Below are 26540 nucleotides of genomic sequence, written 5' to 3'. Positions count from 1 at the left end.
CTATTGGAAAATGTAAAAAAGCCTGCATAATTTGATCACATTTCGTGCCCACTTTTTCGAGAAACTGAGTGATATACCTTTGGTAACGCGTTTAAGTGACTATTTTTGTCTTCTTAAATATTACAACATTTTTCTAAATACCTACAACTACATAAGTAATTCGTTTGCAACGCAAAATTATTTCAGAAATGATGAAAAATTTCTTACAAATAATGTGAACATTTACATTTTGTTTGTTTAAAAAACTAACGCACCCAGAAAAAAATGTTATTTGTTAATATTTGCATAGTCATAAAGTTATAAAGTTCAATGAAATTTTTCGAAAAACAATTTTTGAACAGAAAATAATTACAAAATAGTTAAAAATCACAATCATATTCGACACATGCTAAAACAAAATAGTTCAAAACAACTTTTAAAATAGTTAAAATTGGCTATTCCGTAGTAATTACGTAACTATTAAAATAGTTATTTTTAACTATTATGTTTATAGTTAGAAATAAATATTATAATAGTCACATGCCACAGCAAAATGGTTAAAAGTAACTATTTTATATAGTTACACATAACTATTTTTAGAAGCATATGTGTGAGTGCAAGTACAAGTTTGAAGTTGTGTGGTACAAAAATAGAGACTTTTATTTAAAAAGAATTAAAGCTGGTGTTCTTTTGATTCTTTTGAAATAAAAGTCTCTATTTTCAAGGAAAACCAGTGTTAAACCATACAATTTTTTTCAGGGTGTTGCTCCAAATTAAAGTAAGACATATTATTATTATAATCAATTATTATTACACTGGTTTACAAGGCTTCTGTATACTTTTCTGAAGGTTTTCGGTGTGCTGAACTCGAATCCGAAGTCAGAAACAACTAATATATTACCGTTAGAAAATGCAAAAAAACCGTTTTTTTTTAGTTCTTCGGACCTTATTCTTTTGTACACGGTTAAAAATTCTGGAGTATTTTTTAATATTTTTTGGGTTACATATATGTAGGTCTACACCAGAAATGTATTAAAATTTAATACATGACAAATATTAAATTTTTTAGTTAATACAAAATGTATTAAAATTTAATATAGCTGTATTAAAACATAATACAATTTATATTAGAATTTAACACAAAATGTATTAAATTTTAAGTATTGCGTATTAAAATTTAATCTTTTTATATTAATTTCTAATAAGAATTTTATTAAAAGTCAATACAAAAATATTTCAATTCAATACCAAATGTATTTAAAATTAATAATATATGTATTCTTTTCATAAATTCATTACTGAAAATAAATATCATAAATAATATATTAAAGGTGATATTATTTTATCTGTTTCACAAACTGTGGCATGTAAAATCTTACTGCCGATCAAAATTCATCTGCAATGTTTGCATTTTGCTTCGAAAAATCACAAAGCGCCTTCCAATTAGTACAAATTCACAGTTTTTGATTTAATTTTTTTTTTAGAAAAGGTGTCTCAAACAATGGATTTTTTTTTAATGGCTGCTAGCGTCCACAGTTTACACATAAAAAGGTAATATATTCCGAAATGACATTGGTCGCCAAATTGTCAAAACATGGAAAAAATCAATTTGGCGACCAATGTCAGCTACCGTAATTATTTTAATTACCGACGAAAAACGCACAAAAACCAAAAAACCAAGCACACCACTAATTTTTTAAAAATTATTCACCATTTTCCGCGAAGAAACACGAAGAAAATTTGTTTATTTTTAATTTATAATTTTTTCAAATGATATTTTATAAATTAAAACAAAAAAAATTTTAATAAATTTGTATTACATTTTTACAATTATATTAAAATCTAATACAAAAATATTAAAATCTAATACAGTGGTATTAAAATTCAATACAAGATTAGAATTTAACCCACGGAGGTTATTTTCTAATAATTTTTGTATTACAAAAAATAAATTTAGTACTTAAATATTAAAATCTAATACAAAAAAGATTAAAAATAATTTTAATATTTTGGAAGTATTAAAATGTAATATTTTTTGTATTGAAAATTGCTTTAATCTGTATTAAAAAATAATCCAGAATTTTTAACCGTGTATAAGGAAAATTGTTAGAACATATTTAGTAACAGTTTCTATAAGAAGTTTTTCATCTTTCGATACCTGTTTAAATCTTTTCAGTATCGTTTGTATTGCCTGAGATATCTTAAAATGAAGTAAGTGTGTTTGGCTTCATATATCATAAAGGAGATAATGACGTTGTAAAATTTATAAAATATGCCAAACAACTGAGGATAACTCGGGCAGTAAAAATGATATTGGAAAGATTTAACAGATTTAAAAAGGTGGAAACTAGTCCTTATAAAAACCGTTACTAAATATGCTCAAACAATTTTCCTTATATAAAAGAATAAGGCCCGAAATACTGCATTTTCTAACGATAATATTTCAAAAACGGGAGCTGATTAATTTTTTTTTGACTTCGGATTCGAGTTCAGCACACCGAAAACCTTCAGAAAAGTATATTTTTGTTTCGGCAACAAAAAAAAGTTTAATTTTGGTAACCAGTGTTATTAATTATTAATTTTTCCAAATTATTAACTAATGTTTCAGTGAAAAAATTGTAAAAAAAACAAAAATCAACTATGAACATGGAGAGCAAGCTACCAAATTCCGCGAGCCCTTATTTTGACCTATCAGCATTTTTTTTTTTGAACCATTACTTTTGGGACACTCTGTATACAAAACGATTCTAAATAAATCGACTATGATCCCATAGTCCTCCCTACATCTGACTTTTTAAAAAGTCACAATAAACTATTTTAATAGTTAAAGTTTATGCAGTTTTGGTTTTAATTATTTGTTTTTTCTGTTTTTCTTTACATTAGTAAAAAACAAATCTTGAAAATTAATAACTTCAATTACAACATTTACCCATTTAAATCATATTTTCACATTGAAAATGACTTCATTTAATTAAAAAAACAAAAACGCAATAAAAATACACCCTCTCAGTAAAAAAAAAAAACAATTAAACCAAATCCCAAACAATTATCTAACATCTAAATCTATCCTCATAACTTTTATTGCAAACTATATGATTATAAAACAATCACAAATGCATCACAATTAATTTTATTATTTCTCATGATTTCATCCAATCAAGGTGTACAAGACTATATGGTCAGTGGCATTATTATATAGCACACCTAGCTTTAAGCTTTGTAACTGAATCAGCAAATCAGCAAGTAATCACGGAAATATGCCATCTACCACAAACAGATGTCAACTTTTTTTACAAAAACGGTCAAAACAAGTAATAAGTCGTCGAACGAACCAAAAGGCCTTCTCTCAAGTACGAATATAACGAGTAGAGGTATTAAACTGCATTGAAATAATAATAAATTCATTCGATCTTAAACTTGCAATCCAAGTGCAGCGCATATTTGTGTATAAAAATTTAAAATTTTAAAAAGTGCTTGTGTTGAGTGTGGGGACTGGGGAGGAGAGGAGATTTACTCACTCTCTTTCTCTCTCTCTTGTGCTGAGAAATTTTGTTCCTAAAAAAAAACCGATTTATCTCTACAAAAAGATATAAAAATACTCCTCGTCTATTCGGATTTAAGTATATATTTTTTTAAAGCACAATTTTACCTATGAACTACGTGCGCATAGAACACAGAAATGAACAACAACAAAAAAAGAATGAAATGAAAAAAAAAAGATATTTTTTCTTCTCGAAGAAAAGCAAAAAACTGCCAACAAAATTTAACCCAAAGGCAAGAGAACATTTTTAAAAATAGATCAGTTTTTCACGAGTTTTCCGACTAGTTGCACTAAATTTTTTGATTAAAAGTTTTCCTTTCCGTGTTTTATAGGAAATTTATTTTCAAAAAAGCAAAAAAGCAAAAAAAAAAAAAAAAAAAATTACAACATTTTCTCTCTTTTATATAAAATCAAAATTTTTATATAAAAATTCCAAAAAGTGCAAAATTTAAACACCAAAAAAAGAGATACAATATCTTTAAAGTTAACTTTTGTTAACATGTAAGACGGAAAAAAGAAATTTTTTATTTTTTAACTTAAGAACCATTGTGCGAATATTTTTACCCACACATCGATAAAAATCCCACACATACACTCGAATATACAGTGTGTAAATTCATCACACTACAACCTTTAACTTCTTTGTTTCGCGAGATTCAATTCTTAAGAGTTCTTGAGAAGAACAACGAGCGCATTAAAGTCGCAGTTTGGTTTCTGCGGTTTTTCATATTTTTTTTTTTTTGTTCAAGAAATTCTGCGTCACATCGCATCTCTGTTTTCTGGTGCTTTGCTGTGCGTGAGTTTATATAAAATCCCAGTGAGGTTCGAAGAGCATGGGCAGTTCTGAGTCGTCACTCCCCATGGACGAAGGAGAGCCTAATACCAGTGAAAACAGTCAACAGGAATTGAGCCAGGATTCTAGTGAAGATCCTTGGTGGTGGGAAATAGAAAATCAAAATTTACTCCTTAATGTAGTTAGTAATGAAGTAGATAGTAGTGGTGCTAGTACAAGTTCCGTTATCCATGACAATAGTCAAATTGTATCCAAACCTAGTGAACAAAGAAAAATGTCTCAAAGAAGGAGTAAATCTCCTCCTCCTTCAACAATGGAAGAATCCTCCAGTGACTTTCCAAGTGAAAGTGGTAGTGCTGCAAGTGAAAATTTAGTGGTAATGAAAAAAAGTGACGAAATCGAACAGGAAATCGATGCGAATGTTCGAAAAGAACAATCGTTGGAAGAATTCAAAGAAGAATTACAAACAAAACGAATGGCTAGACAGACAGCGGTTAATGATCTCCGAGAGGAGCTTCAATCGTTGCGCAGACAATTGGCTGAAGAGAGGCGTTCCCGAAGTGCAGAAGGAACTACTACCGAAGAAGTTCAACCAACTGTCACCACTTCGGAAGAGGTTAAGAAGAAAGAAATGGAAGAAAGTGATCGTGCATATGCTCAATATGCTCAGAAAATATCAGACGATGAAGTTGTTTCGGAAAGTACAAATCCTAAGGTGCAACTTGCCGAAGCACAATTAGCTCTTCAAATGGCAAATGCAGAGAATTTGTCATTGCAAACGGAGTTGGGAGTGACTAGGAAGCAGGTAGTTTCGTTGAAGGAAGTTGTGACGTGTTGCAAGCAAATGATTGCAATGAAAGAGGAACAAGTTATTCAGGTGAGCCGAAAATAATGTGAATTGTATGTCATTCATACACCTTCATATCACATAGTGTCAAGTTCAGTAGCATATTCTCTCTTTTTGAACAAATTTCAATGATTTAGTATCAGGGTTGCCACTGTATGATCTTGAACCAAATAGTTTATTGAAGCAAATGAACTTATAGTAGCCCATTTTCTTTTTGTATGTGTCACTTTCGGTCTAGTTTTGCGCAGAAAATTCATTTTGAAGGTCTGCAATATTTTCGAATGCACTCTTTTTTTGTTGTGTGCTTTCTTTTTCTGAAATTTAGTAAAACAGCTTTGACGTAGTGCGACAGTGAAAATATGTATGTGAATTAAGTTTGTTGACAATTTTGGTATAGATGAAACGCAATATAAATTACGAATTTTTTTATGTTTTTACCGACACGTATTATTTCCTTATTTGTCTTTTGAACAAAGAAATTTTTCGATTTTCTTTGTTAAGATATTTTCTACGCAAAATAAACATAGTTATGGCAATTTAAAAAAAAAAATTTACTGACTTGCTGGTTTTTAAAGAAAAATTGCTTTGTTGCTTATGAAGTGTGGTTCTTTTATAAACCGTCATTAATTGATTGTTTATTAGAAACCATTTACCTAATAGAAAAACATTATTGTGTACACATTTTTAAGTACATTTTAATACAATGAAAACATTATTTCTGCATTTTGGTTGAAAATTTTGTACTCAAATAAATCAAACTCGAAGGAACTTCATGATTTTTTTTTTTCACATTAATCAATGAATATTGACTGTGGATATTGTGAAAATGGTTTGGTGGAACACTAATAAAAACCAAGCTAATTTTAAAAATTAAAAGTACATATTTCGGGCCGATTTGCTATAGATTGCGGTGTTGATAATAATAATGTGAAGAGCCCATTTAAAATTTGTGCATTATACAAAATTCTGAGAAGCCATGAATAAGCTTAGAAAAAAATTACCTAAACTTAAAATAGCTATCAATTAATTTTTTAAACTGAAACTTCATTATCCGATAAGACACTGTTATAGTAGTATTTATTGACGAATCTAAAAAGAATTTTACTTAAATTTCTAAATCGAAAGCGTTTTTATTTCATTTTTATTAAATCTAGTGAAGATTTTTAAACAATATAATTAACTTTTTTTTGTTTTTTTTTTATAAAAATACGCTCAACCGGGTAAACTGAGTAAAATGATATTGATTTCCAACCTATACATTTAGAAATTTGTCTGAGGATAGTAAAAGGAAAAATAGTTTTTGTTTTGATTTATGAATGATTTTTATTGAAGTGAGGATGATCATTAATTTTAATTTTTAATTTGAACAAGTTGAAATTAAATAAAACTTTACAGGGTGTCCCAAAAGTTAACGTTGAAAAGAAAACGGTAGATAGGGTAGGTGGTGACAGTTATCAGAAAAATAATTTAAAAAAATCGCACCCATATATTTTGTGAGTTATGGGCATTTGAAAAAAAGTCGAAAAAATGGTCTCACTGACGGTTTTTCATGTGCCGTGACTACAAATCTTAACTTTGCTCATTTTTTTCTTTTGTTGAATAACCCTGCTACCAAATGCATTCAAAAATTTTAACTCAGCTGCATCAGTTTTAAAGAAAATAATACTTTTTTGACCAACTAAGTACTAAAAAATTTTACATGACTCTAATTCAATGAGCCGTAGTGTAAAAAAAATGCACTACGATGTTTTGGCAAGTTACCTTAAAAGTTGGTGTGTTCAATTCTCTTTTTAAAATACTATAACATTGTTAAGAATATTCCATAAATAACCGAGATAAAATTTATTTTCTTAAGAAATACGACTTATTTATTAGGTAATTTGTCCATATTATTTAAGTTTTTGTATTCTGAAAGGTTCTGAAAGGGTACAAAACTTAAATAATATGGAAAAAATAAATAATAAAAAAGTCGGATTTTTTAAGAAAATAAATTTTATCTCGGTTATTTATGGAATATTTTCAACAATGTTATACCATTTTGAAAAGAGAATTAAACACACCAACTTTTAAGGCAACTTGCCGAAACATCGTATTGCATTTTTTTTTACACTACGGCTCATTGAATTAGAGTCATGTAAAATTTGTTAGTACTAAGTTGGGTAAAAAAGTAATATTTTCTTTAAAACTGATACAGCTGAGTTAAAATTTTCGAATGCATTTGATAGCAGGGTTATTCAAGGTTCCGTAAAATGAGAAAAATTAAGATTTGTAGTCACGGCACATGAAAAACCGTCACAGGGTGACCATTTTTTCGACTTTTTTCAAAAGCCCATAACTCCCAAAATATATAGCTGCGATTTTTTTTATTATTTTTCTAATAACTGTCACCACCTACCCTATCTACCGTTTTCGTTTCGACGTTAACTTTTGGGACACCCTGTATAGTACAGGTAAAATAGTAGGTACATAAAATCAAGAAATAAAAAAAACATTGTTACACTCAGGGCAAAAAGTTTGTTTTTGGGATGAGAACCAAGGACAAAAAAGTCTATAAAAAAATTAAAAACAAGGGTGCTTGTTTTTTGACTTTAACAGGTAAAATATAATAATAAACAAGAATCTAAAGTGTCTATAAAAATTGAATTTGGGATAGACAGCAAGAACAAAGAGTTTTCATAAAAAAAATTTAGGTGAAAGGGTGTTTTTTCGAAGAGACAGTAAAATCTGTAATTGGTCCCAAAAAGCCAATGATTCGTGTAGAACGTCTAAGAACTTAAGTATAAACGTTTAATTTGTTTTCAAAACCAAAAATAAAATGAGTCATTGGCTTTTTGGGACCAATTACAGATTTTACTGTCTCTTCGAAAAAACACCCTTTCACCTAAATTTTTTTATGAAAACTCTTTATTCTTGCTTTCTATCCCAAATTCAATGTTTTCACCAAATTTCATTAGGGTGACCCATCATTTTTGGTTTTCACTAAAAAAAAAAAAAACACCCTTTTCACCATGATATTTTTATAGACACTTTAGATTCTTGTTTCTTATATTCAAAGCAACATAATTGCTGAATTTCAATAGCGTACCATTAATATTACTCTAGTACCTATTGCACACTTTTTCAAATATACCCATATTTTCTCTACACCTAAAAAAAAACACTTTTTCACACAAAAAAAAAAAATATAGTTTTACTTTATTCGTAATTCTCATGGGAAAGACAACATTTTCAATAAATTTCGTAAGGGTAACTTTTATACCATTGATTTTATCGGACTTATCGCGGATTTCCCTTATTTCCCCCAAAAAAACACCCTTTCACCTAAAATATTTTTATACACTACTTAGATTCTTTGTTTCTGTTATAAATCAAACATTTGTACCAATTTTCATTGGTGTAACAATTTTTTCCCAGTTTTTGGGGTACTAATTCCGAATTTCATTATATCTTTAAAAAAAAAACACCCTTTAACTGAAGAAATTTTTGTACACTTTATGGATTCTTAATTCTTATACCAAACAAAACTACCCTTGTTTTTAATCGGCAATAACTTTTTTTAGAGCAATCGTATTGACTTTATTTTCATGTCATTAGATTCAGCATCAAAAAATACCTTAAAAACATGTGTCATATGATGATATTCTACAAACAATTTTTTTTCAGTATATTTTTGACCTTCACCCCCTACCTCTTGTACTGGAAAAAACACCCTTCCACCCAACTTTTTTTTATAGACTTTTTTTGTCATTGGTTCTTATCCCTAAATCAAACTTTTTTTTTAAATGCCTATTTTAATAATTCCGTACTAAAGTAAACAAATCAAAAAATCAAAATAAAAACAAACCTTCATTATCTAAAAAAAAAACGCACTTACGATTTTGATTGAAATTTTTGAGTCTATTAAATTTCTGACTTCCTCGAAAACGATTTAACAGATTTTAACAAAAAATTGTATATAAGGAACCTTAAAATAAAAAGATAGAATTTATTCAAAAAATATTTTTGGATTAAAAAAAAAAATTAATGTTGGTGTTTTGAAAACGGGTAGATGCAATTTATTGATTTACTTGTTTTTATGAGTCAATTAATTATTTTTTTTTTAATGGCATACCTAGCAATTTTTTTTTTCAAAATTATTTGACATTTTTTTAGAAATGTACAAAAAATAATTTTTTTTAAACTTAAATCATTAATTAATTTTTTGTTTTCTAAAAATTCTATCGGTGTTTTCAACCGAAATATTTAACTAACAAACTAGGTTTCATACTTATGAAGTGAGTTACATAAGGTGTAAGAAAATTAAATGGCATAATTTAATTATCTTTTTTTATAATAGATCTTTTTTTTTTAATTATAGATGGAAGAGGTTATTCTAAAATTTTGTTTTTTATGTTTATTAAAGTAGTAAAACTTCTTTCGGTTTCCATCAGTGATTTTGATTGATTAAAGGTTAACAGGTGACCATTTACCTAATGCCTATCTTGTGTACAAGGACAATATGAGCTATTATCGCATGAAGAGAATCTTATAACAAATTCTACACTTGCAAAAACTCCCAGTGCCACATGTCACTTACCCCTTGCCACATGCAGCATGCCACATGTCGAATGCAATATACCACTTGTAACATGCTATTTGCAATATGTCATTTGAACATTCCAATATTTAAAAAGAGAATTACTTTATTTGTTTTATTTTTAGTAAAAACGGTTTAAAGTTGACTTTTATCTATTATTTTTTATAAAAAATGTCAAATCGATGAGAATTTTTTTTTAAAATCTCAATTCAATTTCTCCTAATTTGTTCCAAATTTTACATAATTTACTGCTGCATACATAGTTTGGTTTTATCTAAGTACTCCATTTTCTTATTTGTTACAACGCAAAAATGTACCTATCTCAAAAAACTTATCATAGAAATAAAATTGCCTCGGATTCGGAAGTAGTACGCGAAAATCCATTTTTAAAGCTTGCAGACCATTGTTATTATAGATACCGAGAGCTTGCCATAGATTTTTGGTGTAAGTGACAGTTAAAAATTATTGGAAATTTGCCATTGAACTAAGTTCCTTCAACATAAGACATCCGACAAAAAAAGCTGCTAGGCATTGGTTGCGTTCAAATAGATAAGTAAGGGGTTGGGAAAGCGTTTTGTTGTCGAAAAAATGCCTAAGTATCCGGAAATTGCGGATGATAAAAGTACGATACCTAATCACAAATTAATGTTGAATGGCTTGAAGTTCGAACACCATAGTATACCTATTTGTTGATTTTATTTTTTTTTTGGGATTATTCAGCAACAAAATAAAATATATTTAGAAAGAAATAAAAACAAAACATCTTTCGAGAGCTTTGCAACAATAAAGAAATGAATTGCTCAAAAGAAACCATTTTCTTTTCTCAGTATTAACTTTTTATTTTGTAACTATTTTGGCAAACTGTTTAGACACAACATATTGGTCAAAAGGTACTCCATATACCGGGTGTGTGTGAAAGAAAAATTAAAAGGTTGATGTTTTCAAAATTATTATTTTGACACATTCTAAGGGCAAGATTTTTTCCGTATATAATAAGGTATGATTTGTATTTTGGGACTTAGAATGAGATGAGAAATTTTTGGAATTTGACAAGTTTTATTGCAATTTTTTTTTTTTGATTAATCATAACATCGTGAAATTTTTGGCACATTTTCTGATACAAGTGGTCTAATGTCCAAATGAATATCATTATTATTCCTCATCAACCATTAATCATATATGATAAAAATATACATAGTTCATAGGCCTCGATGTCATAATAATTTTGACCTAATTATTAAAAATGCATTCAACACCAAAAAAGAAAACCATAACAAAATTTTGAAATTTTGCCAATTTTATTTAATATTTTTCAAATTTTCAAAATATTTGAAATCCAAATTTTGTATCATAATTATTTTTGTTTTTATCTTTGCATTAATTTCCGGCAGCTAAAAGACAAACTTAGTGAAATTGAAGATTCATTAGCTGAACGTGAACTTAAAATAATGTCAGACAATTTACGCCAAGAATACGATAGACAGCTAGCCAATATGAGGACATTACGTCAATTATACGAAGAAAGGGCACGAGTTGCAGCTGCTGAGAGAGAAAATCTTGAACGCCAGATAGCAATAAAGAAGGATGAACTTGATGTTGAGAAAGGAAAGTAAGTATAAAATAAATTTATATTAAAGAAGAATTAAAAATTTTATTTTTAAAATACAGTTAGTCAATGAAACAAATTTCAAAACTTTAAGTTAACAAAAGAGTTTGTCGAAAATGGTGTGCACTTTTCTGCAATTGCTTGCAGTTGATAGAAAATATCAATTCTTTGACATTAGGACATACAATTTAAATATTTAGATTTAATGATTTTTTTGACCAAATGTACCAAAGACAAGGTGACTCACTGTACAATAAATTAATCCACAATCTGGATATGAAAAATTCAACTCGCACATTTGAAAGGTCAATTTAATGAGAAAAAAAAAAAATTTAAAATCACAACAAAATCAATAGACATCTCGTGACATCTTTGTGTTGTGATGTTGTTTCTAATAAATTTGCCAGTCTTCGTCAATTTCCTCGTACATTAAATGAATTTCTTTGAATTTTGTTGTATACTTTTTGTACTTGTGAGCTTTTATTTTTATTTATTTATAAAATTTTCTACAAAAATTCTTCTTAGAATTTTAATACAAATCTGTCACACTGTAAGTCTGTTTTCCTTATGAGAGAATTTATCTTACATCTGAGTCATGTGCTTTAAAAATAACAAGTGAGGTAGTACTTTGACTTCGCAATTGACGGAAGAGAAATTGCAAGACAAAAGATTTCTTGTCGTTTTTGAAAATTAAATGAGAATTTTTACAAGTGACAAGAGCATTTATAATGAAATGCATTCTTGTATTGTTTAATATTGAAATTTCAATTAACCAATTAAAAGAGCATTGTTTTGTATATTTTTGCAGACAAATAAAAACATGGTTTGAAAGATTTTTTGAGATGTTGGATTAATTTTCATTTTAAATTACTTGAGACTTTAATTGCACTTGACATTCATAATAATAAAGAATACAAACAGTTGGAAACCATAATTTATTCCTTTTGTTGTTGTTGTTGATTTGTACAATGCGCATTGTAAAATTATTGTATGCCCTCAAAAACAAAAGTTTTTAGTATAATTTGATTTCAAATTAATGAAGTTAGTTAATTTAACAGACATTAAAATATAAAATCTTAAAATTATATGAAGGTAGTACCGAGGAAGAAAAATAGCTTAGTTACAATTTTGCATAAATGCAATATTTCAAAATTATTCTCAAACTCTCAGGATCTTACAGTGAAGAGCTGGTGAACATTTTAGAATGTCATATTGACAAGGTCACTTTTTATACTTTGTTAAATTTTTTTGGTTCGTTACAAATAAAAAAGTCCGAAATGCACCAGGTCTTCAAAGTTATAAGAAAATGCATTAAAGCACACCAGATCCTAGACTTCCAGAAGTAAAATAATTAAACAGAAATCTTAAATGATGGTGAAAGTCTTTAATATTTACATTTTTGCATATTATTGTATAAATATGTTTTTCATACAGTCACATTCGTTACAAAAAAAAAAATGTCACACCCGTTACAATTTTGAATTCTTATAAAAACACTCCTCTTTATAAAAATTTTTCTTGAAATACATATGCATGCTTCTTGCAAACGTAATAAAATCTTATTTCATATTAAATACGAAATCCAAGGCCTTTAATATTAAAAAATCTACAATATGGGTAATAAAAACCACCGAAATAGATTGATTAGTTTTTCTAACGTCTTCTGCGTTACAACCAATCTCAAGATATTGTGACTTAATTAAAAAAAATATATTAACAACTAAATACGTTATGTGTTAAAGCTATAAATAGGGAACAAAAAATTAAGTAACTGTGTCACACCCGTTACAATTGAAATATACCATGGAACACAATTCATATACGTATTATTCTCAAGTGTACCCGATCGAAAAGACTTTTGGCCAATAGAGCCAATTTAACCAACTAAACTAAAGAGTTTTCATAAGTGTTAACTTATAAATACGAACTGATGAAATCCTGATCGAAATTCTTGCACATTTCCCATTGGGAATGAATTCTGACATGATTCGATGAATCGATGAGTTGACCGATTTTGACAAATTTTGGACTGGTATCACTGACGAGCATCTTAAAAAAATAAAATAAAATGCACGACTGTTACGCACGTACTATTATTGTTCTTAGAATTTAAATTACTTAAATATTGTTAATACAAATTTGGTAATTGTAGGTAAATAAAATATATACATTAAATTAAAAAAAAAACAACATAATATTCGTTATTCAAATGAAAAAAAAAAAAACATCTTAAATCAAATTGAGCTCAAAAAAGAGTATGCAGTTTAATTTCTTTTATAGAGATGCATTTTTAGATAAAAAAAAGTTTCAAAATCGTTAGACCCTGTTTAAAAAAAAATAATTTTTTACATAGGTACATATAAATAATTTTTTGAAAAAAAAAGTTTGGTATGCCATTTTTTGCCAATTTTATTAATAAACACCTAAAACCAAAATTTCAAAAACAATCAATGTCCCGTTTTAGAAAATTCGAGCATTTATATAATTTTAATATTAATCAGAAATAAAATTTTGAAAAAAATAATTTTTGGATTTTTTAAAAAAATTAAAAAAAATTTTTTTTGAAAATCAAATTAGCTGCGTTCCTTTGGAAATATTTATCTACTTTTTAGTACTTAAAGCTCCTTTGAACTACTTTTTCAGTATAGCAAAGTAGATCAAAGTAGTTTTAAGTACTAAAAAGTAGATAAATATTTCCAAAGGAACGCAGCTATTATCGAAAATGGAACATTGAATTTTTTTTTGAAATCTTAGTTTTATATGTATATTGCTGAGTAATTTCTTGACAATGGCCTACCAATTTTATTTTTAAATTTTTTTTTTTTTTTAAATTATTTTAAAAAATTAGTTTTTTGAAAAACGGCTCTAACGATTTTGAAATGTTTTTTTCTAAAAATACATCTTAATAAAAGAAATTGCATACTTATTTTGGAGATAGATTTGATTTCAGATGTTGTTTTTTTTTTTACCTTGAAAAACTATTTTCTTCATTTTTGTTTTTAATTTTCTAAATTTCTATTTCAAAACCCTTAAAATTTTAGCAACTTTAACCCTAAGAGCAAGTTCGTGCTACCCAGTCGTCCATTTTATTTTTTTCGACTCGAAACCAAGCAAGTAAAAATATAAAATCGATCACTTTTGTTAGATTAATCTAAGGTATACAAAATTTCGCATTTGATGTATTCCACAGACTTCTTGTCACGGTGATTGTGGTCGTATACTCCTTTGAAACAGCTCGACCTATTTTAAAGATTCTTTTTTGTATATTTGGCAGCTATTATTAAAAAAAGTTCAGAAAATGAAGCAGTTACGTGGGAGAGTAATGATCCCCTCGACAACGAGATCTTAATAGCGCCAAATTACAGAAATAAGAAGAATAAAAATGGTCAGAAGGTATTTTTGACACTTTTACCCCCAATTCACCGAATTTTAATAATAATTTAATTTTAATATTTTTGTATAACCATATTTTGTCTGTGCTCTATAAACTCGAAAACAGCTGGGGCAATTTTTCAAGTTTTTTCTTTAGAGCAAGCATTTCTTTTTCGAAAAAAAGTACAAAATGCACCCTCCTGCCACGGCCTCATTTGTAATACCTAGATTTGTTTCTAAAAAAAAAAACATTTTTGAATGTGATGGAATTATTGGTTTGTTTTAAAAGGAGAGTTAAATACTTAAGAAGAAGTTTTTTTCAGAAACCGACCACTGCCATGCCTACTTTTTCAATGTATCTGCTTTTCAAAAATGCCTATTATTGAATTTTTGGGGTTGTCTTCATTGGCGTGTTTGAAACTTTTTAAGAGTAGTTCAAGAAATTCCCGCCTAGCAGGCCCACTTAATACAAAATATAGTTCTCCAAATTCAAACATTTTTCGTTCAAAATGATGCTAGGAATTGGAAAATCTATCATTTTTACTATTTTTTGGATCAAAAAAAAATATTGACTGATTGTATCATTATTTTACCAAATCCTCCGCTTGAATTTGAATCAAGTAGAATATTAAAACGCTTTTTCATCGAGGTGCTGCTGCTTCCACTGGGCGTTTTTATGAAATTTATTAATCAAATTCAGGAAACTCAGATGTATATTTAATTTTATTAACATAATTGTATGGTTTAATGTAAAAAACGATATGAACTTGTAACATTTTGCGGGTCGTAAACAATTACAATAGCTTTATTTACATAACTCACAAAACAAAAAAGTATCTCTAGACTCATTTTTACTAACCGAAAAATTGAAACCTCCCAAAGGCCTCTTGTCGGAATCTATTAAATAATTTCCTCTGTTGATTCTTGGTTTAACCAGAGTGTGTGTGCTCTTGAAACACAAAATTTGTATATACACACTTCCTCATACTTCCCCAGAAAAGTAATCATATCGAAAAATCTTTTATTCAATTTTCCAGAACTAAACATGCCGAAGAACGTTGTGCTGGACTTGAAACGGAACTAGAAAATGCTGCCGAAGAATTACGGGCCTCAAGAGAACAATGCAATGAGCATAGATTTGAAAACAAAACCCTCAAGGAAGAAATGGGCGCAGTTAATAAGGTAAATATAAAGTCGAAATTCATTCTGCAAAAGCTTTAAAACAGTAAATAACCGCGGGCTGAAATAATACTCGTTGTACGTCCAAATAAAAGAAAATAAATTTTCAACCATCTCTCCATCTCTTTCTCTCTTTTTTTGGTTTCTCGCATGTTTTTGCAGCTCTTTAGCCAAATGCTAATGGGTTTTAATGGAACAAATAATCTAGATATCGATCGACTCACAACAATGCTAGAGGAGAATCGAACCCTACTCAACGATATGGCCACAAAGGAGGCGAATTTCGATGGTGCCACCCTGCCAAAGCTACTGTTTGAACTTGTGCAGCAAGCGTCTGTGGCCAACAACGTAAAACCCTCTGAAATCCAATCATCCTCCTCTTTCAATGCTTCTCATGATGCTGCTGCTGCTGCTGCTTCAGCTTCTGCTACAGGCCAAACCAACCATAATGATGAAGAAAAAGAAGACCACGAGGAGAACTCTCGTCGTGATATAACAAAATATTGTAGTGGCCTTACCGCCACAGCATCAGCATCAGAAGCAGCTTCCGTTCAAGCACCACATCCCTCATCAGCATCCGCTGTTCCATCGTTATCCTTAGCGCCAACTACTGTCTGCGGGATGCCAACTACTGAAGCCAACATTTCCTCTAAAGGAAATGTTGAACAAACGGCCAGAGGCGGTCATGAAGCCACAAACAACACCACCGCGACCACCAACAACGATGAATCCTTACATGAGAACGTGCAACAGCGATTCCAACAAAAACAACAACAACAACAACAACAGGAGCATCACCAGAAGCAACAAGAAGAAGGAGGAGGAAATCTCGACCACAATCAGCCGAGAGTTATAGCAAAAGTTGCATCCGCAGAAGAAATCATCGGCAACCTACCAAAAGTTTGGAAAGTGTTGATGGAGCTCCTAAGTCATCATAAAATCGAGAGAGTTCAATTCAAAGAGAACGGCCAAAGCGAGGACTGCTTTAAATCGGTGCAAACCCCTAATGGACCAAAGGCTGAATTGAGTGTTAGCAAAACTTATATAAAGCTTAAGGTGGGTACATATTTTATATATTATGCATTCCATACAAAATGAAATATTTTATAATCTATTTTACGGAAACTATACTTATATATACAGTTAACGTAGAGGATAGGGTTTATTATGGAGGTTGATGATGGTAGTATAGGTGATTTATAGTTGGGGGGTTTTTATTGCGAAAACACTTAGTTGGAGTAGTTTTTTGCGTTAGACATCATTGCATTGCCTAGGGAGAATTTAAAGTTTTCAATTAAATTTGGTGCATGGAAGTGGTGTGAGTTATAAGAAGATTATTAAAGCTAATTAAAGGTTTGTTATAATTGGGAAATTATATTCAGCACATGACAATGGTTAAAAAAAGTCATCAAAATGGCAGCTAGGGCTTTAATTTAACTGAGGAGTAGACTTTTAAAGGTTGTTAAGATTTGGTACTGGGACCAAACCATGTATGAAAAATTACCCATTTAAGGTAAAATACATATTCAGCAACGAAACTTATAAGTTTAATGAGACAGCAAGATTTTTTTGAATACTCTATAACTCCTGGTATCATCAAAAATACTGTTTAACACATATTCAGCAGGGATACTACCTATAACATCTTATAAAACAAGAATGATTTGCTGTATGATATTCAACAAGATGAGAACTCATAACTTTTTAAAGTTTTCAGTGCTGAAAAAGAAAACACTTCATCTTTTAAAAATATACATAGGTATTATATATGTATCTAAGGAAACTTTCACATTTAAAGTTAAAAACATATACAGCAATCAAGTTGTAATTTACAACGAAAAAGGTACAACGAAAAGTACTCGATTAAAGGTTAGTTTTTTCTAAGAGCTGCTGAATAAGAAAAAAAAAATTATTTCCAAATCCTCTAACTGGCGTCTGTATTCTTAAAAGATTCAGCAGTTATTGGCTAAGAACTTTGTCTATTGAGTACCTAGTATTGTATTAGATAATATTTTTTGTTTCTCGAAAATTTAAAATCTTCAATTATTAACCTTAAATTCAATATAACGTTTATTTAAATATTGAATAATAAGAATAATTTCTGCTTTAAAGATCTAGCTGAAAAGTCTGTTATCAAAAGATTTAGCTGAATATTTTTTTCAATCTTTTTTTTTTCTTAAAGGATGTGCAGTGCACTGAATTAGAAAAAAAGCCTACTTTTTTCTTTTCTTAGATATCCCGTTTATATCCTGTTAAAATACTTATTCAGCACAATTACGAGATGGTAACATCTTATGAAACAAGTTTCAGCTGAAAAATCTCTTGCTTTCATTTGGGGTTGGGCGTTGAGAAAGAAGAAAAACTACTGCTTTTCCCTCGCAAAGCTTATCTTAAAAAATTCTTTCCAATTGAAAAGAAACTCGTTCCATCTATCGATTAGGTGCTGAATACACCATTTCGTTCTGACAATTCTAGGTCTATTTTGTTTTAGTGCCTCAAATGTCTCGTTCTGCTTGAATAACAGTTTTGCCTCTATTTCTTTTAAATATTCAGCTGAATAATCGCCAGTAAATTATGACTGGTGCCGAATAAGATAAAAACAAATTCCATCTGAAAATTCGCTATTATTGGATAATAGCTTTAAGGGCGTAATTGAGTAAAAAAAACTACTTTTTTTTTTCTCTAAATATCCACATTAACAGTTTGTTATTGGAATATCCAGCTGAATAGTCTCAAATTGGTTGAGTTCTAAATTTTTTTGTTGTAAGAATTCTCGAGCTGAATTATTTAAAATATTGTCTGAATACTCTCAAATCTTGCTTTAGTTTTACTGAGCCATCAGATTAAATTTAGCAAACAAATCTACAACGGTCTTCAATAGATGTACCTAAATGAAAATTTTGTTATTTTAACACAGTTAAAGATCTAGTTGCTGAATAAGAAAAAAAAACTTGTCATTCTTTTTAAAATATCTGGCCATTGAACAAAATTTTGTATGTTACTGGGCACAGAATAAGAAGAATAACTATTTGTAAAGATTTAAAGAGATCCAGCTTAAGATTCCTGCAAATGGGGAGGAATTCCTAATTCCATTCTTAAAACTTGAGTGCTGAATAAGATGAAAAACTATTTCCGTCTGATTATAACTTTTGGCTCACTACTCAAATTCAACTGAATCAGATTTGTCCCTTCTTTGGGTGTGCTGAATAAAAGAATATTTAGTAAAGAAGCAATACAAATTGAATATATCTTCCAATGAAGATAAATTGAATTCCATCTGAATAATCTGTTCTGAGAGACCAAGAACAGAAGGAACATTTTATAAGGTCTAGCTGAATGCTCCTCAGTTTGAAAAAAATTTTGATTCTTGTTATTGAGTTGAATGCGAAATATAACAACTTGTATCTTTAAATAATTTGTTCTTAGATATAACAGTTTATGTGATGCGCTGAGTAAGAATTTAAGATGAATACTTCCCATTTGGATATTCTAATTAAAAGCTGAATACCAAATAGGTACTAAAATACTAAAAAAATTGTTTAATTTTTTTTTCTCAAAATTCAGCTGAATAGCCCTTGTTGAATGACATATTGATCTACTTCTTAATAGATTGGTGCTGAATCAGAAGAAGTAGTACTTTTATATGAGATTCTAGAACTAAAAAGACAGTTTTATTTAAATTTAACGTAAGGCAGATATTCAGCAACAAAAATCCATCCAATTGCATACATTCTTAAAGATTAGGTGCTGAATAAGAAGAAGAGTCATACTTTCTTGAAATCTTAGAGGTTGAACACATTTCCATTGGACCGAAATTTTTCTGAAAATTCTAGGCTCATTAAGAAAGTTCCAAAATGTACACTTTTCATGATTCCCCCAAAAACAACTTAACATTTATATAATTCTTTTTTTTTTTTATAGGACCTCATCCTTGAGAAGAAATCTCTGGTTAAGGAAACAAATCGACTAAGAACTCTCAACTGTCATTTAGATTTCCGCTTAAACGAACAAGAAAAAAGATTGAGTGCTGTCAGTTTGGAACTACAAAAGACTTGGCATTTAGTTGGGAAAATGCAACGTCAACATCGTCAACTCCATACTCAAGAACAAATTCTTCGCTATCAATTGCAACAAAAGAGACGTCTTCTTAGTGAATTAAAAGACGAATTAGAATATTGTCGACGAAAATGGGCTGCAGCACGTGCAAAGAACGATGAAAGTCAATTACAATGTGATGATTTGAGAAGAGAATTTGCTAAGAGAAAACTAGAAGATGCTCATAATTCAGCAGAGAGTGGTTATAGTGATGGCCCTGGGTCAGATGAAGATGATAATGTTGTGAAGAAGGAAGGTTCCCTTGTTAAAAACTGGGCTGATGTATTTGAAATTAAGAAAACTATTCAACGTATGCAAAGTACTTCCCCGGAAAGGTCAGAATTCTATAGCAATGAAGAGTTAAGATGGAATAGTGCACCACCAGCTGTAACCTGGCCTAAAGATGATAGTTTGCTTTTATTTGATGATGAACCATCATCATCATCGACTTCATCATCTGCCTCAGGTAGTAATGGAGCTATACCCAAGAAAGGCCCTAGAACATCACGAAGCAAAAAACGTGGACTCTTAACTGAAGAGAACGAAGATATCGACGAGACTCCAGACGGTGAAGAGAGCGACAGAACTACTCGAATTCATCGACTTGAAGAACAATGCAAATCTCTTATAGCTGCTGTCATTGAAACCTCTGATAATCGTGAACGACTAGAAGTTCAACTTTGTTGTTTCCAAGATGAAATTGCTCCAACACAATATCCAATAACAATGGATGAATTTATGGACAATCAGGCAAAAGAGCGCATGAAGAGAGCAAGTTCTGCTCCCGAAATCGCAAATAACAAGAGTGGGCATGCTCGTTTGACAGCCCGCGAAGAAGAATACACAAGAAAGAGATCAGAAAGATTAGAACGTTTAGAAGAAGAAAGTCGTCAATTAATGACTAGAATTAAGAGAACTTCAGATAAGGGAAATTCTCTTCGTTCGTCTATTGAGAGGATTCATTCAAGGAGAGCTTTAAGTCGAGAGGGAAGCTTTGAAAGTAACACGGAAGAAGTTGCTCTTCCAGAAGAAGTTTTGTCTGCAGAAGGTGAAGAAGCTGCTTCATTACTTCTAACAGAAGAAGATCAAGTTTCAACAGAAACCGATGAACCTTGCACTAGTCAAAGAAATGATTCCAAATTACTTACTGAAACCGAACAAGATTACACAGCTAGACGTGCTGAACGTTTAAAAAGACTGGAAGAAGAAAGTAAGCTTCTTCTATCAAAACTATCCAAAAACTCTGAACGTGGTACTACTTTTAATACAAAACTTGATGCTCTTCATGAAAAATATGGCAGTGAAGAGCGTGAGACAACTGCTGCTGACAAAATTGAAACCCGCCTTGAGAATGTTGCTAAAATGTCAACCAACAGGGAGGAACGATTAAGAATTCTCGAAGAAGAAGGTCAACAATTGTTGGCCAAACTTTCAAAAGCTTCAGATCGTGGATCACAGATGATCGATAGAATCAGTGAGCGGGAAAAGAATAAGAACATTAGAGCTTCTCTGGAACATGACAAGGTTGAAAACCCTGAAGACTTAGCTGGGCCCTCGATACCACCTACTCTTAAAAATGTAGCTTGTACCAGCATTGTTTCGGAAGAAATTACCGAAAGAGTTGTGATAACACAAACTCCAAGTCAGATAGCTGAGTCTCAAGGTGCAGTTCCGAAAGTTTCAAGCTCCCAAAAGGATATTGACCAAACACCAAAATCTCAGCCAACTTCAAAACTGTGTGCTTCAACAGGAAGAAAGCGAGTTGCAGTAACAAAAACTGATACAGCTTCCGAGAGCCTTGAGGAAATGGTTAGGCGTTTGAAGAATTTACCCTTCCCCAGTGAAAGTGAGGCTAAGGATTCATCCAATGAGACAAAAAACTAAAAAAAAAAAAATACTCTTCTATTTTAATTAAACTTCTTTCAGGAATGACTCTGTTATATTTTATAAAAAAAAAAAAAAACAAACAAACAAAGAAAAACATTTAATCGAACTTTATTTTCTTCATAGGATTAAGGAATGCTACTTCATTTTGTTTCAATAAAGTGTGTTCATTTAGAAAAGTTAGTTTTTTTTTCTTATTCAATTTTTTTGTTTACCTGGCTGCCCAAGTTTACGTGTTTTTTACTCCTTTTCGCAATAGTCATTACAAAGCGGCTCCTTTTTTTTCTAAAATTGATTCGCATCCCTTTGTAGTATATTGTTTGTAGTGTTGTTTTCTTTCAATCTTTTTACGTGTTTTTTTATTTTTTATTTTGGATTTTAGTTGCTTCGGTAATTTAATGTTCTTTGAAGAGTAGTAAGAAGCAATGGATTGGAGAAAAAGGTATAGATGAGTCTGCTGGCTGCTGGAGTTGGTTTTCCTGAGAAAATGAGAGGATTTTGTAATGATTTTTTTCTTCTATACTTCGTGTTTTTCTTCACTTTCGTATTTTTTTTTATTTTTAGAAAAAATGAAAAAGAAAATCAAAGGAAACCCAATCAACCGATTTTGTTCGTCTGGAAAAACTTTATTTTATTGCGGATTGTTGGTGTTTTTTTTTTCTTTTTGATTAAATGTGCATTTTTCTTGCTTCTTAATTAAAATAAAATTGCGATTTAATAATAATAAAAAAATATAAATTTAATGGTTAAGGTAGCTAAAGGCGATGAAATATTGATTGGGTTTTGTAAGATTAGTGTGAAAAGAATATTTTACAAAATAAACTCATAAACTAAGTGAGAAATTTCAGAAAAGTTAATTACAAGAGCAGGTTTAATACAAAACAGTGGATGCACTTATTATATTATATTTACTTGAGAAAATACAAAAAATAATTATATATTTTGTTTTTATGTTTAAAAAGCTTGTAGTGTAAAAACACAAAGTGAAAACATTATAAATAAATTTTTTTTAAAGTGTTAAAAAAATTAAGTAAAATTAAAAAAAAAAAAAATTGAAAAAAAAAATGGATCAAACTGAAATTCTGAATTTATTGTTTTTAAAATAATAAATATCCTAAAATCGTTCATATTTTTTAAAGGTATAAAATATTTTTATTTAAAGTATTTTTAAGGGTAACAACCTTTTGTGTAAACAAAAGATCTTGTTGACTTTGACCTACAAAATTAAAAAAAAGAAAAGATATTTATTAATTAAAAAAAAAAAAATAATCATTACAAACAAATTTCTGTTTAATAAAACATATTTAAATTATGTGTATCTTTTTTTGACGTGATAACGTCTTATAAATCGATGAACCATGGCAGCCACCACAAAAAAGTGACGCCATTTTCTAGCGTTACACTCTCGCACTTTCGCAGTGCGGCAAAAAATTTAAATTCAAAATTAAAAATAAACTATTAGAGATACAAAAATCTCCCAAAGCTTATTTGAAAGATAATAATCTAAAGCCTAATCCAAATGAAGGATTTTTAAAAATTCCGTCATTTAATAGGGTAAACAGGGGTAAAACGGAAAGATGAAATTTGGGCTAAAATCTAAACGCGTGGTCGCAGAGAGTTGATTTTTTTTGTTATAGATAGAGGAGACTGATTTAAGGATAACTGAATTTAATAAAAAATTCTAAAAAAATCTGGAACTGAGCTATAACGTTTTGTTTGAACGTTGATCAGGTGTTGTGGGTATGACAAAATGTTGATTATGGGTAGGGGTAATTTTTTTTTGACAATTCTAAAGGTGCCAGGTGAAAGATGAAGGAAAAAAAAAAATTAGGGGCCTCAAACGGATTTTTTTCCAACACTCTGCGTTTCGAAATATGAATTTTTGAAAAATACCTACTTTTTTAGGGGTATTTTTGGGTAGTTTTTGATTATTAGCTTTTTTTTGGAGCGTTCAAAAAATCTCAAGTTATATGGGACATGTAGGGCTGATAAATGCGCATACAAGTGCAAAAATTGTGGGAATCGTTAAAAGAGTTTTGACTGAATACGGAGAAAAATAAGTTTTAAAAAAACGGGGTTTTTGGCCGTTTTTAACCGATTTTCATCGTTTTTTATTTTTACATTTTTTTCTTTAATAGATAGAGGAACATTATATATGCAGTAATGATAGACCATGACTACGACTATATGTGTGCGAAATTTCAATCATTTTCGTGAACACAATTTTGAGATAAAAGGTAAAATAAAATTTAAGAATTCAACTGGTTATAACTTTTTACCAAGAGCAGATAGAAATTTGATTAAACATTTATGAGCATCCTGATACAATTACCTTTCAATTGGTATATCACACATAACGCTAGACTAACTACAAGCCACACAATGTTAAATCAATAAACTTGCGAAAAACATCATACCACCAGTGGAGATCGGTGCAGGGAACTAAGTCCACGGGAACTAAGTCCACTGAGGGACTTCGTTCTCATTTAGTGGGAACGAAATACACTTTAGTAAAGTGGTTTTCATTCCCATTCAAGGTGGGATTGAATTCCATTCTCTAATGGGAACCTAGTACACACTCAAAAAAATTAAAAGAGAATTTATTTTCAACAACGATTTAATAACGAATAACGAAAGTAATCAAATAAGCGTGATTTTTCGTAAAAGTACTTTTTAGTAAAAAAAAAAACGCGCAGGGGCATAAGTTCCGATTTTTTTTGGAATTTATGGTCCACTTTACTAGAATCCAATTCGGGAATTAGATATGTCCCTCACTACTGAGACATAAGCCCCAAAAAAAAAAAAACCATTTCGGGACTCATTTCCCACTTTTTTTTTAATTTTTGCGTATAAGTAGGTATGTACCTAAAGAGACAAGTTAGTATGACCACTACTGATGAAATAGTAGAACCGAAATAGTAGAACCGGTCTTGATTTATTTTTTTTTGTTAGTACCTAGTCCAATGCAAAATACAATTACAAGATATTGAAAAACAAAAAAGAAGTTTGCAAACTTAATGGTTAGTCGAAATTGCATCGTGACAAAATAAGATCATGGAAGGTGAAAGTCTTTTCGAAAATATTTTTGATAGGTATGTATTCTTTTTGAGTTGATAACAGGGTGAAGCGGAAAAACATTTGCTAACATGAGAATCTATTTGATTTGTGCAACCCAAACGCGAAGCGGAAAAAAATTTTTGCCCAGGGGAGAATCAATTTTGAGGTGTGAAAATAAAAATTCGGGCGAAAATTTTTTTTCCGCTTCGCGTTTGGGTTGTACAAATCAAATAGATTCTCATGTTAGCAAATGTTTTTCCGCTTCCCGTTTGCCAAATTATAACACTTCACTAACATACAACCATTTGCGTCTGCCTGGCGATCTAACATTACCTAAGCAGAGGAACGAACTTGCGTGAGTGGTCCACTTAGGATATTTAAAGTCGCCAATGTCGGCATCTTTTTAACTTACCGAAACCTTGCCTGGCTCGCTTCACGGGTTCTCAGTATTTTAAATCCCTTTTAGGGTCCTCTGTCCCCCTCGGGTAACTTCGTTGCTCCGCTTAGGGTATGTAAAGTTGCCAGGAAGGCTCCAATAACAACACTTTTTTAACTTAACTGTGCCTTGTCCCGTGGATGTTAATTCCAAATTAAATGGAACTAACATCCACGGGGCTAGTTCCGTGGGTGTTACACTCTTTTCAGTTTCTTGAAAACTGAATTTAAAAATGAACTGCTGATTTTCAAGATTCGATAAAAAGTCAAATTAAAAACTAGCGACTCTATTTCTTCTTATTTAACTTCATCTTGGTGAAATGGGAATTAAGTTAACATTCAAAGGGAACGAAAACTACACGTTTTTTTCCGGAATGAGATTCCCACCTAGCATGGGAACTTACTCCACTTTACTAAAGGGGTTTTGGTACCCACTGAGTGGGAACTAACTACCTCAGTGGACTTAGTTCCCGTGGACTTAGTTCCCCGCACCGTGGAGATCTGTTGCGCCATGAACAGCCACCAGTGTGGGAAGTACCGTAATCTCAGTCTGGAAATTCCACATGGTTGACTTTAAAAAATTCTAACTTCGCTTGTAGCCATCTTTGAAATGAGATTGATACGTCATTTAAAAGGTGAAACAATAAGCTTTCACATAGTATACAATTTTTTATAGGTTGTTAGGGAAAAAATTAATTTAATAGCATGAGAACATAAAAATAAATGTTTTTTTGCTTTTTTTGATGAAATTCCATCGAGTTAAAAAAAATTCTAGCTCTTTTTGTAGATGTCTCATAGACTTGATCTATATATATGTGCCTTTAATTATGAAAGTGGACTAAGTCACTCCTAAAAATGGCATCAAATCTATCCTAAAAATAAATTATTATTCAAGGGGTAAAGTTTATTTGAAAGCTAAATTGCAGTAAATAAACTTCTTTATTGCTCCTCTAGTGATTTCATAAAAGAAATATAATTAAATCGTTATAAGAAAATTATTATGTAAGTTTTTCTTCAAACAATGCAAAAAGTGACTTAGTCCACTTTCATAATCATGGGCACATATATTTTTAGCTATAAGACAATAAGCTCTCAGATGGTGTAAACATTTTTTAGATTGTTAAAAAAATGGATTTATTAGTGTGAGCAGATAAATTTACATGTTTTCTTAGCTTT

The 26540-nt window shown here is 30.2% G+C and overlaps 1 protein-coding gene across 1 annotated transcript; it reads left to right on the top strand.

The window, feature by feature from the left end:
* Positions 1 to 3962: 3962 nt before the first annotated feature.
* On the top strand, positions 3963 to 22372 carry LOC129907570 (cingulin). Its single transcript, XM_055983849.1, has 5 exons — positions 3963 to 5190; positions 11128 to 11345; positions 15752 to 15896; positions 16056 to 16949; positions 19815 to 22372. The coding sequence occupies exons 1-5, from the start codon at positions 4354 to 4356 to the stop codon at positions 21870 to 21872; spliced, it is 4152 nt and encodes a 1383-aa protein (XP_055839824.1). The 5' UTR covers positions 3963 to 4353; the 3' UTR covers positions 21873 to 22372.
* The last annotated feature ends 4168 nt before the right edge of the window (positions 22373 to 26540 follow it).

Source organism: Episyrphus balteatus, chromosome 1, assembly GCF_945859705.1.
Source record: "Episyrphus balteatus chromosome 1, idEpiBalt1.1, whole genome shotgun sequence".
Taxonomy (NCBI): Eukaryota; Metazoa; Arthropoda; class Insecta; order Diptera; family Syrphidae; genus Episyrphus; species Episyrphus balteatus.
This window is presented reverse-complemented; position numbering and strand designations above follow the sequence as displayed.

Coding starts and splice junctions, on each gene's coding strand:
- LOC129907570 (XM_055983849.1), top strand. CDS start 4,354: ATGGGCAGTTCTGAGTCGTCACTCCCCATGGACGAAGGAGAGCCTAAT. Junction 5,191..11,127: donor AAGAGGAACAAGTTATTCAG/GTGAGCCGAAAA, acceptor AATTTCCGGCAG/CTAAAAGACAAACTTAGTGA. Junction 15,897..16,055: donor AAATGGGCGCAGTTAATAAG/GTAAATATAAAG, acceptor ATGTTTTTGCAG/CTCTTTAGCCAAATGCTAAT.